This window comes from Cavia porcellus, unplaced genomic scaffold (assembly GCF_034190915.1).
Source record: "Cavia porcellus strain 051 isolate PalLab524CR breed Dunkin Hartley unplaced genomic scaffold, mCavPor4.1 scaffold_17, whole genome shotgun sequence".
Taxonomy (NCBI): Eukaryota; Metazoa; Chordata; class Mammalia; order Rodentia; family Caviidae; genus Cavia; species Cavia porcellus.
Window position 1 is genome coordinate 43,691,174 of NW_026947500.1, and position 18,242 is coordinate 43,709,415.

The 18,242-nt window shown below is 51.0% G+C and overlaps 2 protein-coding genes across 49 annotated transcripts in view; both read left to right on the forward strand.

Annotated features, from left to right (window-relative positions):
- Window positions 1–1,035: 1,035 nt before the first annotated feature.
- Nr1h3 (nuclear receptor subfamily 1 group H member 3) lies at window positions 1,036–9,217 on the forward strand. 2 transcript variants are annotated; one of them, XM_003465216.4, is made up of 11 exons: window positions 1,036–1,220; window positions 1,389–1,523; window positions 2,327–2,394; window positions 2,824–3,012; window positions 3,539–3,805; window positions 3,971–4,179; window positions 4,284–4,463; window positions 4,619–4,718; window positions 7,381–7,494; window positions 7,731–7,825; window positions 8,010–9,217. In XM_003465216.4, the coding sequence occupies exons 3-11, from the start codon at window positions 2,364–2,366 to the stop codon at window positions 8,154–8,156; spliced, it is 1,332 nt and encodes a 443-aa protein (XP_003465264.1). In that variant the 5' UTR covers window positions 1,036–1,220; window positions 1,389–1,523; window positions 2,327–2,363; the 3' UTR covers window positions 8,157–9,217. The 2 variants fall into 2 exon arrangements, with proteins under 2 accessions (XP_003465264.1, XP_063083991.1); XM_063227921.1 differs by lacking the exon at window positions 1,389–1,523 and having other exon boundaries at window positions 1,060–1,220.
- A 117-nt stretch (window positions 9,218–9,334) lies between these two features.
- The window catches only part of Madd (MAP kinase activating death domain), a 36,697-nt gene continuing 27,789 nt past the window's right edge, over window positions 9,335–18,242 (forward strand). For all 47 annotated transcript variants that reach the window (XM_063227870.1, XM_063227892.1, XM_063227875.1 and 44 more), the window contains exons 1-7: window positions 9,335–9,604; window positions 12,960–13,093; window positions 13,640–14,236; window positions 14,713–15,016; window positions 15,631–15,762; window positions 16,150–16,263; window positions 17,137–17,217. In XM_063227870.1, the coding sequence (XP_063083940.1) occupies window positions 13,035–13,093; window positions 13,640–14,236; window positions 14,713–15,016; window positions 15,631–15,762; window positions 16,150–16,263; window positions 17,137–17,217 (1,287 nt within the window). In that variant the 5' untranslated portion in view covers window positions 9,335–9,604; window positions 12,960–13,034. The remainder of the gene's footprint in view (window positions 9,605–12,959; window positions 13,094–13,639; window positions 14,237–14,712; window positions 15,017–15,630; window positions 15,763–16,149; window positions 16,264–17,136; window positions 17,218–18,242) is intronic.

Sequence of the window (18,242 nt, forward strand, 5' to 3'; positions counted from 1 at the left end):
CTTTGTAGCCCAGGCTGGTCTCAGAACTCACAATGATCCTCCTGCCTCAGCCTCCTGAGTGCTGGGATTACAGGCATGGGCCACCATGGCTGGCTATTATTTATTACTTTTTCATTTTCATTTTCATTTTCATTTTTATCTGTACTGAGGATCGAACTCACAACTGCCTACTTGCAAGGCAGGTGCTTATGCCGCTGAGCTAAATCCCCAGCCCCTATTATTTATTACTAACACTATTATTATCATTCCCATTTTAAAGATGGCGAGAGGTTCAGAAACAATGAGTAACTGAATCAAGCTCATACTGCAGGACTAGGATGCAGCTCAATACTAACGTGCCTGCCTAGCATGTGAAGATCCTGGGTTGGATCCCTGGCAGTGTGAAAACAAATTGCTCAGCTAATGAGAGGGCCAGGATTTGAACCCACAATCTGAGCTCAGAGTCCAGATGCTAAATGAACGTGCCATATTGAAATTACTCCAGCTGACAAATGTGAGATAGGGAAGGATCCTATTTTCTTGTTTAATTATTCATTTGACAGACAGGAACATAGAACCTAGTCTGTTGCCTCTGTTGTGCCAGGTCCTGTTCCACGCATTTGGGGTCGAGGGGGAGAGAAAATAAACGAAGACTGTTGTTTTTCCTCAGGGGTGGGTCTCACGGCCCAGGCACAGCTTTAGTCTCAGAGGAACCTGCCACAACCCCAGGTGGATCTGTTCCCAGAGGAGGCAACCTGTGTCCCTTTCTGGGTCCATCGCAGGCTGAACTTTGGTGTTGCCATCTGCAACCCTCTTGCCACAGGCCCCCACTGCTCAGAGCCCATTGCCACCAGCCACTTGTGTGGCCCTGCAGGGCACCCACACACTGGCTCCCTGGAAGTCACAGCACCTGCCTCTCTGCCCTTGGCGTTTCACCAGCTTGGCTGTGTCCTGGGGCTCACGGGGAGAACCTGGCCCTAACCCAGGGGCAGGGGAGGAGGAGGCAGGCTGGGAACACAAGCAGGCTGGGACTCAGTGTCGCAATTCTGGGCAGTGTGAGACCTTTGCTCCACGAGGTGGCTGTGGAGGGAGGGACGCTGACTCCAGAGGCTGCCGGGATCGGGATCGGGTGGGGGAGTCTGGGAAGCAGCCCCTCTCTCAGAGCGAGAGCCTCGGGGTGAGGAGAGAGGGGAGAGACGTGGAGTCCTGCCCGCTGCGGGAAACCGACTGTCTGCTTGAGGGTAGGGGACTGGGTGGCGCCCAGCAGCGGGACGGCCGGCTGGGGAGGAGTCAGCCTGGTGGGGAAGCTGTTTGTAGCTGGGAGGCCAGGAAGAAGAGGTGGCCCGACCCCTCCGCAGGCAGTCCCTCCCCTCAGCCTCTCCCCACATTACTATTTCCCTGGGCTCCAGGTCCCCGTGAGTTCCGCTCTAGTCACCGCCAGCACCACCACGGCAGGCTCAGCACAGGGGACTGCACTATCCTCCTGTCCCAGCAAGGGGGCTCCAGAGACTGCACAGCCAGGAAGTCTGGTGGCCTGGGACTCGGTGGGTTTACTCCTCAGCTGCGGCCTGGACTCTGCTACATTGGGGTTGGGCAAGCAGCTCCTAGAACCATAGAAGGGGGATCCTGGGAAAAGCCAGGGGTGATGGTGATGTGGAACCTTGGGGAGGGTGTGTGCGTGTGACAGAGTTCCGTTAGGTCCCAGAGAGACTTCTAAGGGGGTCTGGGGGAGGCAGTCCTGCATGTGCACTGGGGAGACACTTAGAGCAAGAGATTTGTGGTGTGATCCCAGAGGAAGGCAGGACTGAGGTTCTGTAAAAGCAGCCTGTTTGTCTTCCATCCTGTTTCAGGGTGCTGCTCAGCTTTGGTGCTTCCCAGTGCTGGAGGGAGGGAAAGGGGCCTTGGTAGATGTCCCAGCCGTTCCCTGATGGCCCAGAGTAGGGCTTGGAACGCGGAGTGGCACAGGGGCCCAGAGCTTCGTTTGGAGTCAGGGAGACAGGGTTGGGGTCACCTAACTGTGTAGCTGAGAGCAGTGTGCTTGATCTCCTTGAGCCTCACTTTCCTCCACTATGAAGTGGCTTAAGAATAGTCATGACAGGGAGGATCACAAGTCTGAGTGAAACCCTGTCTCAAAGCAAAAGGTAAAAAGTGCCTATTGAGTACTTGCCTAACATGTGCATGGCCCTGGATTTGATTCCCAGGCGTCCTGACCTCACAGGGACATTGTGAAGAAGGGTGTAGGTCTCAGCACGGGCTAGTATATGGCAGTTCAGTGTGAGGATTACAAGGCAGCAGCTGGAGAAAGGAGCTGAGTTCTGGAAGTGTATAACTTGGGTTGTTCCTGCAGGGCAGCATTTTGGTAATGTCCAGGGCTCCAGGAAGAGATGTCCTTGTGGCTGGAGGCCCCTGTGCCTGGTAAGCATCCCCGGTGCCTGGCTTCCTCCTGCTGCATCATGCCCCACTCAGTGATGAGTCCAAGCTGCTCTTGGTCTTCCTTGCTTCCTGCCCAGACCACACATGCCCTGACTCCAGTGCCCGGCCCTCCCTTGTGAGCTCTCGCCCTGGGAGAACTAGATGTCCAGTGCTTACCTAGCCCTGGCATGGGAGAGCGCTGATCTCTGAACTGGATGCCCAGCAGGGAGCAATGGTTAACATCTTCATTTAGGGTCTTGACATGCAAAGGTCTATGACTGGCCAGTCCTAGAGCCATAGAACCCGGACATCCTGGAGCAGGAGCTGGGGCTTGGCTGCCCTTTAAGGGCGGAAAGCACTTTGCAGTTTCCCAAGCAGGACATCCTCGCGGGAGTGACCTGAGACTCCCCTGTGTCTCTCTTTTGGGCTCAGACTCTGCGGTGGAGCTGTGGGAGCCGGAGGCCTTGGATACCAGCAGCCAGGTCCAAGGAGGCAGCAGCTGTGCCCTTAGCAAGGAAGCCAGGATGCCCCCATCTGCCAGGGACACTATGGTGGTGGGGTTGGAGGCAGGGGAGCCCACAGCCCTGCTGCCGAGGGTGGAGGCCTTTCCAGAGCCCACAGGTGAGGAGCTTCTGGATTCATAGGAGGTTGGGGCTCCCTATCTGAGGAGGGTGGGGTACACATTGGGGTCTTGACTTTATAATATGGTTAAACCCAAAGACTTTGGGTTAACTAAACCCGAGTCATCAGAGTGTGAGTTTTGTGTCTTCCTTAGGCCTTTGTGAGCCTCCATGTCCTTCTCTGGTAAACAGAATTAATAACTATGATTGTTGTAAGGATCACTGTATGGGAAGGGCTCCAATAGTACCTAGAAATGAGCGCCTTCGCTGAATGAGAGTTCCTGGTCTTTACCCATAGTAAGTACACCAAACCAGGTGTGGCAGCCTGTGCCTGTGGCCCCAGCTACTTGGCAGGCCAAGGTGGAAGGTGAACCTTGAGCCCAGGAATTTGAGGACAGCCTGACCCCATCTCAGGAAGAAAAAAAAATAAGAGAGACTAGACTTGATATAACAAAGGGAATAAAGTCACTGAGTGCCCACCACAGTGACCAAGTCAGGAGGACGTGAAGGCTCTTCCCTTACTCCAGAGCTCCGACCGCAGAAGCGGAAGAAGGGGCCGGCCCCCAAGATGCTGGGCAACGAGCTGTGCAGCGTGTGTGGGGACAAGGCCTCCGGCTTCCACTACAATGTGCTGAGCTGCGAGGGCTGCAAGGGCTTCTTCCGCCGCAGCGTCATCAAGGGGGCATGCTATGTGTGTCACAGCGGTGGCCACTGTCCCATGGACACCTACATGCGTCGCAAGTGCCAGGAATGTCGGCTTCGCAAGTGCCGCCAGGCGGGCATGCGGGAAGAGTGTGAGTACTTGGGGGAGGCTGGTGGAGAGAAGTGGGTGCCAGGGTTCCAGCTCCCAGAGTGGGTTTAGATCTCTGCCTTGCTCCTGCCCAGCCTTTGCAGGACCTCAAGCCATGCTCTAATACCCCATCCTTGCTTCCTGTGCTCACACTGGGCCCTGTCCCTAGGTGTCCTGTCAGAAGAACAGATCCGCCTGAAGAAACTGAAGCGGCGGGAAGAGGAACAGGCTCAAGCCATGTCCACAACCCCGAGGGCTGGCTCGCCACCCCAGGCCCTGCCCCAGCTCAGCCCAGAGCAGCTGGGCATGATCAAGCAGCTGGTCGCTGCCCAGCAGCAGTGTAACAAGCGCTCCTTTTCTGACCGACTTCGTGTCACGGTACTGGACAGATCAGGGGACGGAGGCCATGCCCAAGCCCTGCGTGGCCTCTTGATGCCCAACTCTAAGCAGTTTGCCCCCTCCCTCCTCGCCTTCCTGGGTAGCCCTGGCCCATGGCACCAGATCCCCAGAGCCGGGAGGTCAGGCAGCAGCGCTTCGCCCACTTCACGGAGCTGGCCATCGTGTCCGTGCAGGAAATTGTTGACTTTGCCAAACAGCTTCCCGGCTTCCTGCAGCTCAGCCAGGAGGACCAGATCGCTCTGCTGAAGACTTCTGCGATTGAGGTGGCTGCAGAGGTGGTGGGAAGGAGGAGCACCGGAGAGGGTTGGAGGGGCATCCATGCATCCTGCCGGAGGAGCCCAGTCCCCTGGAAGGCAGGGATAGGGACTCAAATTGCCCTTGAGGACTATGCACCAAGACTGCCCTTTTTGCCTCACAGGTGATGCTTCTGGAAACATCCCGGAGGTACAACCCCGGGAGCGAGAGCATCACCTTTCTCAAGGATTTCAGTTATAACCGGGAAGACTTTGCCAAAGCAGGTGAGCATTGAGGTCAGTGAGGCCCTGGGTTGGATGGACAGATGCTTTTGGTCCTGGGGCCTGTAGTGATCACAGTCAAGGGCCTCGGGGAAGGTGCCACTTGTTTGTCCAGGAGAGGAAGCTGAAACATTACTGGGCTTCTCTCAACTGTTCCATAGATCCCTGGGGCCTTCAGGGGGCCTGCTGTTCTTAAACTGTCTTCTGAGTAACCTGAGGGACTCAGGGGAGCCAGAGAACTGGCTTTCATCTTTCATTTAGCAAAAACAAGAAGCTCTGTTTAAACCTGTGTTCTGTATTGTGCTTCTACGTAGCAGGCTTCCTGAAGAGATACTATAACTAGAAAAAAAGTTTGGAAACCACTACACCCAACCTTTAGTACCTGAAAATGCACAGGTCTTTTTCAGATGTGCTCTTTCAGAATCAGGTGGGTCAGCTGCTCTCCATTCTTTGGCAATCTCTCACAGAACTACAGTTAAAATACAACAGTCATATTGGATGGGACACTTGTGCGATAAGCATGAAAGCATCTGTCCTCCTGTACCTGTCGTGGTTTCTCTAAGCATTGTTTGCATTGCCATTGGCTGTCTGATGCTCGATTGGGGCTAGGCAGATGCTTCCTCCTATCCAGCTGCTGGTCTTTTTGATGTTGGGGGAGCAGGGTTGGGAAAAGTTGGAAGGCTGGGGAGATTTGAGATGTCTAGAACTGAGACTAGGTAGCTTAATAGCTGAGGGAGTGGGTCTAAGAGAGCTTATGCTACAACTCCGGGGCCGGCAGAGTGTGGTGTGCAGGGGTGAGCTCATAATGCCTCCCATCTTCAGGTGACTCTGGCAGTTCATGCGTTACTTGTCCCAACATGGGCCACCTAATGCGCTTTCTAGGAAGGCCTATCTTAACTGTAGGGCAAGGCTGTGTTGGTTGGTCTGTTACTGTCTGCTGTGCCTGGCGTGTTGGCTGAGTTGAGTGTGTGGCAGCTAGCAGGAGTGATTTGATTACTTTATCCAGCTTTTTTTTTGGGGGGGTGAGATACAAGGGGTAAATGTGCACTAAGCTTCATTCATGGCCATTTTTTATTTTGAGGCAGGGTCTCCCAGAGTATCCAGCTTTGAAGTCGAGCCCAGTCCCCCATCTCTGCTAAACCACCTTTTGCCCCGTGGTGACTGCCTTGACCTTCTTCCCCTTCTGCTCCTTCTGCTTCTTCCCAGCTCTAAGATCTCTCTTCCTTCAGCACTGTGGACTGGTGCTGTCTAAATCCACACCTATTTATAGATCTCTTTATATAAGCAGTTTTGATGTCATCATGTTTGTCTTTCTCATATCATCAATGCAGTCTCAGGAAAAAGGGATGGGATTTTTTTGTTTTTATTTCATTTTTTAATTTGTTTTCTTTGGACTTCTTTTGCTTTGTTACTTTTTACTCCAAAAAGCTCTACTTTTTTGAGCCTCCTTTCTTTTTTTTCTTTTTTCTGTTTTTGAAACAGGGTCTTGCTATGTAACGTAGGCTGGCCTTAACTTCATTGTCTAGTCCAGGCTGACTTCGAACTCATGGCAATCCTCCTGTCTCAGCCAAGGGCTGGGAATATAGGTGTGTACCACCACACTGGGCTTGGGTTCTCTTTCTGTCCTATATCGCCTACCATCTGGCATACATGTTGGATGATTAATGAGGGGAACCAATCCCCTTTGAGGGGTTCATCCAGTGAGCATCAGCAGACCCTCATAGATGCAGAGCCCCATTCTAGAACCTTCTCTGAATCTTTGTAGAAAGGGGCTGTGGGACACATTTGAGGGGGGTTAAAACTTCACCAAAATATGCTTTATAAAATGGCTCTTGCCCATGAAATGGATCAACACACAACACTTGATAACCATCAGGGTGAAAGTACAGGAAGTGACTAATGGAGAAGCTTCATATTGAAACATGTAGCAGATGGTTGCTGAAAGAACTCTGAGAAATCCTGAAGAACAGTGAGGGAGCAGAGACTTCCACAGTGTGGAGGCCAAGTGCTCCCTGGAGGCACTGCTTTTGGTCATGGCTTGTTACATTTGAGTCTTCTAAGAAGGCTGATTCTGTTAGCTTTTTAAAAAAAATTAACAAACACGTGGTACATACCACATCTGCCACATAATTTATGGTAAAAGCTCTATGAGGTAGGTAGTATTCTTATCTCCATATAATCAATGGGAAAACCAAGCCCAGAGGGGTTTAATGACTCACCTAAGGTCATAGAACCTAGTAAATGGTAGAGTTACAACTAGCCCAGAGCCCATACCCTCAGACACTTTGCTGTATTTCCTCTGGGATAGGGTATAAGCAATGGATCCCTTCAGATAAGTAAGGCCATTTCCAGCAAAAGGACTCACCTACAAACACAAGTAGGAGATGCTTCTATTTCTCAAAATGTGGAACCCTCAAGAATTATAATAGCAGAACATTTTTTATTCAATTCAGCATTTCCAGTTCCAAGTACTCTGCATGATTTATCTATCACAGCAGTCTTATGAGGTAGTTCAGCTGTGAGGCTCAGAGAGGTTAAGTAGCTTGCCCTACACAGCAGAGCCCTGGAGACTGCTGAGTGAGTTCCTAGCAGTTCCTCATGTTAGGAGCTGAAAGTTCCTGTCTCTGCAGCCACGTATCTCAGCCTCCCTTCTCCCCACCACCAGGGCTGCAGGTGGAGTTCATCAACCCCATCTTCGAGTTCTCCAGAGCCATGAATGAGCTGCAGCTCAATGATGCAGAGTTCGCGCTACTCATTGCCATCAGCATCTTCTCGGCAGGTGCGCAGGAGTGGCTGGGAGGAAACCCAGCAAGAAGCCTGTGTGCGTGTGTTTGTGTTTGTGTGCACACATGCCGGCCTGGTGGGGCAGGAATGCTGGGCATGGAGACTCTAGCTTCACTATTTGGGGGTAGGGGGAGCAGCTGGGTGGGACATGTGTCTATTTGGAGGCTGTGACTGGGGCATGGAATTAAACCCGGGTCAGACCTGATTCTCAACTCTGTTGGTGACCTATAGACCGTCCCAATGTGCAAGACCAGCTGCAAGTAGAGAAGCTGCAACACACCTACGTAGAGGCCCTGCATGCCTACGTCTCCATCCACCACCCCCATGTGAGTGTCCTGCAGTTGTCTTTTCCCTCTGCTCCACAGCCCATCCCTGTCTCACTTACTTGCCTTCTAGAGCCCTCTGCCTACACCTACCTTGGTCAAATCTGCCTCTCCCACCGCTCCCCTGCCCGCCCGATCCAGTCAGTGCTGAGAGGCAGAGACTAGCCTTAGTTCTCTCCCTGCCCAGGACCCACTCATGTTCCCGAGGATGCTAATGAAACTAGTGAGCCTCCGCACGCTGAGCAGCGTCCACTCGGAGCAAGTGTTCGCCCTGCGTCTACAGGACAAAAAACTACCCCCACTGCTCTCTGAGATCTGGGATGTACACGAATGACAGTGTCTAGCTGTCCACTGGAGGTGGAGCAGAGCAAGAAGGACAAACATTCCTGGGAGCGGGGTGACAGAGCTCCTCTGTGGTTTTACAGAAGTTTGCAAGGGTTGGGGTTTGGAGGCCGCTGGACTGTGGGGCTTGCTAGAGCTGTGTTCTACTAAAGACCTCATGTCCTGCCGAATGACAGACCTGGGGGCCACCATGCACAAGGTTCTCCAGGGTTAGCCCTGCCCATCCTGCCTCTACCACTTCCTGTTTTTCCCCACAGGGCCCCAAAAGAAATTCTCCACTGTCACTTTGCGGGTTGGCCATAAATGCCTTGAGGCTACCACAGAGAAGATAGGTCTGGCCTGTTGGAACAGGAAGATCCAGATAAATGCAGAGTGATAAATGCAAACTAATTTCTGGATTGGGGGGTGGGAGTGCAGCGAGGAGGAGGAAGCCTGTGTCCTGCAGGATCCGCTGCCTCTAGACTCAGTAAAGGAAAGCCACAAGTGACAGCCGCGGGAGCCAGCCAAGGTGGGGGATGTTCCGCCTTCTAGCCAGGTTGTGCCACGGATGAAATGCTGAGGTTTCGACGCTCCTCTCTACTTTAACGATCCAGTGGTCGTGTGTGTACAGTGTCTTAGTTTTTCCGCTGGCATGTGAAAAAGGCACAAACTGAAATACCCAGAGCCAGGTCGGTTCCACTTCTGGGCCCAGACCCTGTGAGTTAGGAAGAAAAGCCTCTCAATTTACTCGAGGCCACCAGGGACCTGCTAAATTCTCCAAAGCCTGAACTCCACTTCCCAGTAGGCGTCGCGGCGCCGGCCACGCCCCCTCTCCTGGGTGCGCGCCGGGCAGGTGCTCCGGCGGCGCGCCTTCTTCTCTGCACCCCCGCCGCCCAGAATTGGTAGGCTCTAGCGGCCGGGCTGCCTACTGGTCAGCTCAGGCAGCCGGGAACCTCCAAGTCGCGTGCGGGGGGATCGAGGTGAGATGTGAGAAGCCGGCCGGAAAGTCTCAGGGGCAATTTATTTTGAGAAGTCACTTTCAGATTAAACAACTTTTCGTCGAAATGAACTCAATGACGGTGTCGAATTAAAATATCTTTGCGCCACCTGCACAAAAGATATTTTTCTAGGTCCTCCCCTTGGCGTTCAGCGGTACTGGGCTGGCCCAGCGCGCCCGTTCAGCGTTCCCACTCCCACACAACTAAGGTGTGCGCAGCCGCCTTTCTCCCGGTTGGCTCCACCTTCCGGCTCGGTTTGGCGCACCCCCGGGGGTGGATGGTACGGCCTCGGCCCCCTCAGCCTCCCCTCCCGCCCCGGGTCCGAGTGGTACGCCCCCCTTCACCCCCCGTGCAGACGCGGAACTGGAGCCCGCTGGCCGCGGTGCCACACTGGGGAGCTACAGGCGCCCCGCTGCCTGCCTCGGGCCGTGCGGTAGTCCGACGGGTCCCCGAGGCACGGGAGGTAGGTGGGTCTGGGAGTAGGGGTCCCTGGGCGGGTCGAGGGACCCTCGGGAGGAAGCATGCTAAGAGGGAAGAGGGGCTCGCGGAGAAGCGGGGGGCATGGAAGGGGTGCTGCTTGGCTTGGTCCCTCGAGCCAGCAGCGCGGGTTGCGGCGGGGGTGGGGAACTGTCCAGCAGGTGAGGAGGTGGGCAGCTAGGGCCACCCGGCTGCAGGCGGCTCGGAGCCCAGAGGGTGTGCGGTGCGCGTGTGCACGGACGTACGCGCGTGCGTGCGTGCAGCGCCTTGTTTGGGGTTAGGTTCTAGAGAACCCTTCTGGTTCTCTAATACATATATTTAATTTGATGCTTCAAAACTGATTCGAGTGGAGACATCATCTCATCTTTCCTGCAACTGCTCCACTGTCCATCCTCGGGCATATTGCTTCCTCCTTCTCTTCCTCCTCCTCCTCCTGCTCTCTCCTCTTTCTTTTCTGACCCTGCCCATCGCCGTCCTCATCGCTTGAGTTCTCCACGCTGAACCAGTCTGTGCTGATGAGCTTGCAAGGTCACTGCTTGGAGAGGGGGAGGAGGGACAGCAGCCTCCTGTGGTGCTCACGTCAGCAAAGATGTCATATCGCACTTGGGTTCCTGTGGTTTTACTATGAGATCCTGCCCCCCAAGAAGGGACGAATCTAAAGGGGTGGTTAGCGTAGGCTGAAAAAAGGCATAGATAACATAAAGGTCTGTGGAGATGTAAATGGTGATTCGGGACTTCAGAAAGCTATGCGTTTTAAGTTGGTGCTTTGCACTATAGAGAGATAGGAATCAGGGGCTTTGCATGCATTAAGTCAACCAAGGTTGAAGCAAGAGGCAGTCAGTTTGGTTGGTTTTGATGACAGTGTGAGTTATAGGTAGTGGTAGAGGATTTTGATTCTTCCAGGGGAAGGGAAAGAGGAGAGAAGGAGAAGAAAAGCTCTCTTTGTCTCTGCAATCTGAATAACTGAAAGTAGTGGCTATTAATGAGATATAAATGGTGGCTAAAAAATGTACCATTTAGGGCCTGGGGATTTAGCTCAGCGGCATAAGCGCCTGCCTTGCAAGCAGGCAGTCGTGAGTTCCATCCCTGGTACCGATAAAAACGAAAAAAAAAAAAAAAGTACCATTTATAGCTAAGAGAGTCACAAAATCTTGCGGTCCTTGAGCCCCTGGAAGAAGATGAGGCCCATAGAATATGGTGATGACTTGAGTTTTAGCAGATAGTTCTCAGTGGAGAGAGGTTGGGACCCCACGGATAAAGAGGTCCAGTGCCTCATTTATTAGTAGGAGATGCTTCATGCTTAATCATGGAGATTTCAGCCAGGAAGGGCTCATGGTTCTCAGTGTAGCCTAGAGCTCTGTTCCTGTAAATTGTTTTACTTTAAGATACACTGGTTCCCACTTTAGATGTTTTCTACATAATCTTTTTATGGAACAAATTATATTTTCATCCACATCTCATCTCATTTCCCTATTTCTCTCCCTTTTGTTATTCCAGCCAGGTCTATAGTGGTGTCTCACATGACGCTAGAAGTTGGGAGAACAAAAGGACCCTTTGGAGTCATTAAACAAAAATGACTTTAGAAATGAGTGAATGTGTGACATGCTCAGGAATCTAGTGCTGAGACGCTGCTATCAAAAGCCAGAATAGACCAAGTGTAAACTAGAGGCAGATGAGGGAGAAGGGACCTAGTTCTCAGCAGCGGATAAGGGAGAAGGCACTGTGATGGAAGAGGAGAATCCAGGTTTAGGGCCCTGGCTTACTCTGTAGTAAAAGCCGCTAACACTGTGCTGGTCACCAGGGAGGGGAGGGGCTGTGGCTCTGCTATAAATAGTGCTGGATGCCTGAGTCGCTATGGAGACAACATTGAATCCTATTACCTGCTGGTCCTCTATCGGGAGCAAGGGAAAGAGGGAGCGGTAGACTGAAGACACAAGAGGTGTTGCACATAGTTCTTGTTTGGTTTAGATAGGGGAGGAAAACATAGAACTATGCACTATCTAAGTCAAGTAGGGCCTTAAGGATACAGGCTATGTGTGTGTGTGTGAGTAAGTATGGGAGTGCACACAGCAGTACGTGAGGGAGTGTGTGTGTGACTCTCTGGGAACAAAGTCTCAGTGTGGTCTTGCATGGAGCTCTGAGGCAAAATTGTGGAGCTCTGGGGATAGCCATGTAGTAGAATGAAACATTTTATTGAGAAATACATGTATAGGGAGACCTAACAGGAAGTAATAGACAATTAATTTTATGTAAGCTTTTCCTAATTTTAGGACTATAGCATAGAAATTCTTCTGAGCTCCTCTCCCTATCCTTGGAGGAATTCTCATATTTCTGTGCCTAATGCGTAGTGTGTGTAAGTTAGCACGGGACAAGCATCATCTGTATTTTCCAGTCCTAAGCCTGGAATAGAGAACTGTTTGTTCAGCACCAAGGGCAGAGCTAGCAGCAGCCGCTGAGACCCTTGCCTGAAGCAGGAGCAAGAGTGGTTGAGAGAGGTGGTTGGGACATGGGCACTCTTCGTGTGACATCACATGTGACAGGCAGTTGGCTGCTGTTACTGTCCAGGTGCAATTCACTAGACAGTCTGTATGGTAGCTTCTCATCAAGCTGAACACAGTTCATTGGAACAGGTTTCATCTAGACCTAGAAGTGTGGGTAAGTGCTGATTGAGTCTGGTTTGTTCCTGATCTTTCTTGGAGCAGTTCTGCAAGTGACTAATTTGAACTCAGTCATGGTAACCAAAATTAAGGCACTTTCAGAGCAGAGCCCCGGGGCTAGGCTGGAAATGAGCTAGGCTGGAAATGAGCTAGGCTGGTAGGGGTGAGGAGGCGAACCATTGTTTATCTATCTATCTATCTATCATTTATTTATTTATTTACCCTGTGCTTGAATTGAACTCAGAGTCTTGCACATGCTAGGCAATAACTCTACCACTGAGCTAGACCCATAGTCTCTTACCCTACTTCTTTCTTTTTTGTACTGGGAATTAAACCAAGGGCCTTTGCACTAAGCTACACCCCCCGCCCTTTTTTTATTTTTTAGTTTTGAGACAGGGTTTTATGAAGTTGCCCAGACTGGGTTTGAACTTGTAATCCTCCTGTCTCTGCCTCCTAGACTGCTGAGTTTATTGCCATGTGCTACCTACCATGCCCTATTATCCTATTTCTTGATATTTGACTCTGAGCTGATAAGCCTAGTGTGGGCTAGGCAAGTGTCATGTTCTCCTGTCTTTAGTAGGCGAGTCAGAACCTCTGACCTGTGCCCTACGCTGGGATGGACTTGAAAGAGATGCAGCAGTGGATCTTATCAGCATATTTTTCCTACTGTCCTTGGGTTTTCAGATAACATCAGAATTCCTCCTGGGATCCTGACTCTTTGCTTGAAGTTTCTCTGAAATGAACTGATACATTGGAACCATGGTACAGAAGAAGCTCTGTCCTCGACTGCTTGACTACCTTGTGATCGTGGGCGCCAGGTAAGTGGATGAGACTGTTCCCGGCCTTATCCGGGATAGTCACCCAGCTGCAGTTATCCCCTTTCCGCGTCCGTGTGGCTTTGCCTATGTACTTTTCCAGTATTTTACCCCAGTAAAAGCGTCGAGCCCAGAAGGAAAAACAACACTGTGGGGGTGAATTCAGAGTATGAGTCCCAATAGAGACAGCAAAACTTTGTTCTTGTGTTTTTTGTGTTTTTTTTTTTTTCACAAATATGCTTTTCATATGTGAGTTGTTTTATGATATATGAAAGCAAAAGTGAGCTGTGCTCTTTCTCTGCCTGCCTGCACTCTTCTGGGACTTCCTTAGCTCGTGCCCTTTGCGAGTTGTTAATCAGCTGCAGGTGCTGATCTTGTGCTTGGCAGAACTTTCAGGATGGATGTCGTCAAAAAAGTACCCACACTTCCTGGTTAGGTTCCTTTACCTGCAAGAACATTGGAAGTTGCTCTTGCTGCGACTCCAAGGTCACAGTTTGATAGGGGCACTGTCCCTACAGGCTGCTGACTTTGTCTGTCCTCTGTCCTCAGGCACCCGAGCAGTGACAGTGTGGCCCAGACGCCAGAGCTGCTGCGGCGCTACCCACTGGAGGATCACGCTGAGTTCCCCCTGCCCCCGGACGTCGTTTTCTTCTGCCAGCCTGAGGGCTGCCTGAGCGTGCGACAGCGGCGCATGAGCCTGCGGGATGACACCTCTTTCGTCTTCACCCTCACGGATAAGGACACTGGAGTCACGCGTTACGGCATTTGTGTCAACTTCTACCGCTCCTTCCAGAAGCGGGTGCCTAAAGAAAAGGGTGAAGGCGGGGCAGGGGCCCGTGGGAAGGAAGGGACACGTGCTGCTGGGGCTACAGAAGAGCCGGCCCCTGAGACCTCGGAGAGCGGCCCACCCTTGCAGCCTCCCAGTGCCAGCTCCACCCCTGATGTGACCCAGTCTCCACAGGCCAAGCGCCGGGCCAAAGGCAGTGGCCGGTCCCGCAACAGCACACTGACTTCCCTGTGTGTGCTCAGCCACTACCCTTTTTTCTCCACCTTCCGAGAATGCCTCTACACCCTCAAGCGGCTCGTGGACTGCTGCAGCGAGCGACTTCTGGGCAAGAAGCTGGGCATCCCAAGAGGCGTCCAGAGGTATGGCATGTGCTGGGCCAAGAGGGGAGCAGGCAGCCCTTAATGATGGTCTTGACTGGGCCATGAGGGGTGAAAGAGATTCCCTCGGCAGCCTGAAGTCCTCTGGACCTGTTGAGGCATGGCAGCCTTGTTAAGCAAACAGCTGCTGCAGAGTTGGGCCTCCTGTCGTAATGCTGCACCCTGGTCCCTGCCTTGTTTTAAGTCAGAGCTTGCTAAGTTGCCTAGGCTAGAAGCATGTGACCCTCCTACCTCAGCCTCCTGAGTAGCTGGAATTACAGGCGTGTGCCACTGCCCCAGCCCACACCCACATTTTTACACTTGTGCTTGCTCCTGTATGAATCCCCTGGTCCTCTCTAAGCTAAGAGCAGGTTCTCCCAAAGAACTCTTTCCTGTTGTCACAGGGGTTCTCAGTTGGGTCACAGTCTGTTTTCAGTTCCTGCTGCTCGAGTGTTTGACCCCCACTCTTTGCTCCTCAGGGACACCATGTGGCGAATCTTCACAGGCTCCTTGCTAGTGGAGGAGAAGTCAAGTGCCCTTCTGCATGACCTCCGTGAGATTGAAGCCTGGATCTATCGACTGCTGCGCTCCCCGGTTCCTGTCTCTGGGCAGAAGCGAGTGGACGTTGAGGTCCTCCCTCAGGAGCTGCAGCCCCCCCTGACCTTTGCCTTGCCTGATCCCTCTCGGTTCAGCCTGGTGGACTTCCCGCTGCACCTGCCCCTGGAGCTGCTTGGTGTGGACGCGTGCCTCCAGGTGCTGACCTGCATCCTGCTGGAGCACAAGGTGAGAGCACACAAGCTCTGCGGCGTGGAGGGCTGGAATCTGAGCTCTTTGAGGGCAGGGACTGCATCTTTCATTTCTTTTATATCTAGGAAGTAGCACGATGCCAGGTAATAGCAGGTACTCAGTCAGCGTGGGTTGAATGTAGTTGCTGGTATCATATTCAGAGGACGTGCTACTCAGTGCAATTGTCCTCATCTAATTCTCTGAAAACACCAGTAGTTCTGTTTCAGTGACTGACCCCAGCACAGGGAGTGAATCAGTGTTTGGGGTCAGATGTGGGATGGGATAAGGCAAGGGTGATTGTGGGAATTAAACTGCTTCCATAGACTTGGTGAAACAGAATTTGAATTGTAAGCCAGGTGTAGTGGGCACACACCTGTAATCCCAAGTACTTGGGAGGCTGAGACAGGAAGATCACAAGTTCAAGGCCAGCCGGTACAGTTTAGGGAGACCCTTTCTAAAAACAAAATTTTAAAAAGGCTGGTACTGTGTGGGGCCCTGGGTTCAGTCCCCAGTACTGCAAAAAAGAAGACATTGAATTGCAGTGTTGGTAGTGTTTTCTGGTCAACCTTGCTGTGTACTGTTGAGTGACTGGTCAGGTGTGACTTTGGCAGGTTGTGCTGCAGTCCCGAGACTACAACGCGCTCTCCATGTCCGTGATGGCGTTTGTGGCCATGATCTACCCCCTGGAGTACATGTTTCCCGTCATCCCACTGCTTCCCACTTGCATGGCATCAGCAGAGCAGGTACGTCTTAAAGTGTTTTCTGCTTTTGTCCCCTCTCTTCCTGGGAAAGGAAGCTCAGCGTCCATAGAAGTCAAAAGCCAGCCCTGGTCCTCAAGCCACTATTACGTGTTTACAAAACCCAATTGATTCGTAGCGATCTGCTTTTGTTAGTTACAACAAGAGATTATAGACTTCTCACTCCACTGCTTGCTATAGGTTATGGAACACACAGAAGATGCATTGTGTTACCTTTCCAATATCTAAAAAAGTCTGTTTTGAAACACATCTAGCCTCAAGGGTTTTGGAAAAGAGATGGTGGCTCCACATGTTCTTTTCTAGAATAATCCTGGCTTGCTGGCTGTTCCCAGGAGGCTTGGTCATTTCTTATCCTCTTTGTCCTTTCCACAGCTGCTGTTGGCACCAACGCCGTACATCATTGGGGTCCCTGCCAGCTTCTTTCTCTACAAACTTGACTTCAAGATGCCTGATGACGTGTGGCTGGTGGATCTGGACAGCAATAGGGTGAGGGTCGGGGCTGAGGCAGCGTAGGATTTAGGATGAGATTGTTTCTAGACCCAAGCTTGCGATGCCTATTTTTCTAGATGATTTCTCTTGTGAAACTCTGAAGTAATTCCTTCTAATGGTGCTTTACTTTATTGGCCAGATGGGCTCTTTGTGAGTATTCAAAGAATTAGCAGGATTTAGTTTTGCTGGAATTGAGTACTCCTCCTACATTCAAGATGAATAAGAGGGCAATTACTTTTGTGGGATCATGGCATATGGTATAGATCAGTGAGGACGAACCTTTTAGTTTTTAGTGATAGCACACGTCTGGCTGGGGCACGTGTGCCATAGGTTCATAACCACTGGAGATCATCTCTCTGTCTTTTTTTTTTTTTTTGTCTTTTTCCTTTTTATCGGTACTAGGGATAGAACTCACGACTGCCTGCTTGCAAGGCAGGCGCTTATGCCGCTGAGCTAAATCCCCAGCCCCATGGAGACCATCTCTTAATGGTCTCCAGAACAATAGTTTCCAGTAAAAACTCTTCCAATGCAAACTTAAAAAATCAACACTTTCAGGGTGAAGGCACCTTCAGTAGAATGCGCTTATATGTGTGCACTTTAGAAAAGCAGAAGGTATGATCTGTGATCCTATTATCTGGTCACCAGTAGCATTTGAGCATGTTTCCTTTAAAATACGTAAGTGTACTATGTGTATGTATGTGCATATAAATACACATCATGACACTTGGGAGTATATCGTATGTGATGTACATGTGTGCATGTATATGTATGTGTATGAATAAAATCTTCCTCTTGCTCACTGGCCAGATGTGAGTGAAGGTCCCAAACAGTTCATGGCAGGTCGTGCCTTCCTGCTTTTCTCTGGTGCAGGTGATTGCTCCCACCAATGCAGAAATGCTGCCCATCCTGCCAGAACCAGAATCATTGGAGCTGAAGAAACACTTAAAGCAGGTATGTGTGAAGCATGAAGGAGAGGCGGGGGAGGACTACTGACCGTGGAGTCAGTGTAGGAAGATGGTGATTCTCGGAGCCAGTTTCCTTCCAGACTTCAGGTGGACTCCATTTGTCTCTGGTAGGCATAAAAAGTGTGCTCCACTTTGGGGCAGCAGGGTAAATGTCAGAGAGTCTTCCTAAGGCTCCATTACCCTGGAAAACTTATGTAGGAAAGAGCCCTTCAGGTTCTGTTTGTGTTGTGTCCACTTTTTTTGGTACCAGGGATCGAGCTCAAGACCTCATGCTTTCCAGGCAGACGCTTACACCACTGAGTCTGGCTCCTGTGTCCACTATTCATTACAGAATTGGAGCATCTTTCCATCCCTACAGAATCCTTACCTCAGACTTCCTTTCTCTGAGTAATCCCTCACATCTACTTTTCATTTATTGCTTTTCTTATTATTTATTTATTTACTTACTTTTTGAGACAGGGTCACATTATATAACCCAGGCTGGCTTTGAAAGCCCGCCATCCTCCTTCCTCAGCCTGCTGAGGGCTGCTATTACAGGCATGCACCACCACACCTAGCTCTTCTTTTTGGAGACTTAAATTCCATTTATTTTTTAGTTTCCTCATCAATAACATTGAGAGGTTAGCTGCTATGTCTCTCTCATGAAATTTTAAAAAAATACAAGTGTAGGGGCTAGGAATTTAGCTCAGAGGCATAAGCGCCTGCCTTGCAAGCAGGCAGTCGTGAGTTTGATCCCTGGTACCAATAAAAAGGAAAAAGACAAAAAAAAAAAAAATACAAGCGTAATGTTATGGCAGTTGTGTGTTGTGTAAAGTTTTCTGTTGGTACTGAAACTTTTCTTAACTTTTAGTCTTACTGTACATGTTTGTAGTACATACAGATTGCATTCCTCGTGGGGAGCTGGGATGTGTACATGACACATGTTAATACTGTCTATGTCCCCTCCCCCTCTTTCTGCTGCTTTTCTTCCTCTTGTGCATGCTGAACACAGTGCCTGAAGGTAAAGCTGGG

Bases quoted from the DNA above. Each gene is read 5' to 3' on its own strand.
- Nr1h3 (XM_003465216.4), top strand. From the start codon at position 2,364: ATGTCCTTGTGGCTGGAGGCCCCTGTGCCTG. The intron at 3,806-3,970 runs GTGAGTACTTGG...CCCTGTCCCTAG, and splicing joins GGCGGGCATGCGGGAAGAGT to GTGTCCTGTCAGAAGAACAG. The intron at 4,180-4,283 runs GTACTGGACAGA...CTTCCTGGGTAG, and splicing joins CTGACCGACTTCGTGTCACG to CCCTGGCCCATGGCACCAGA.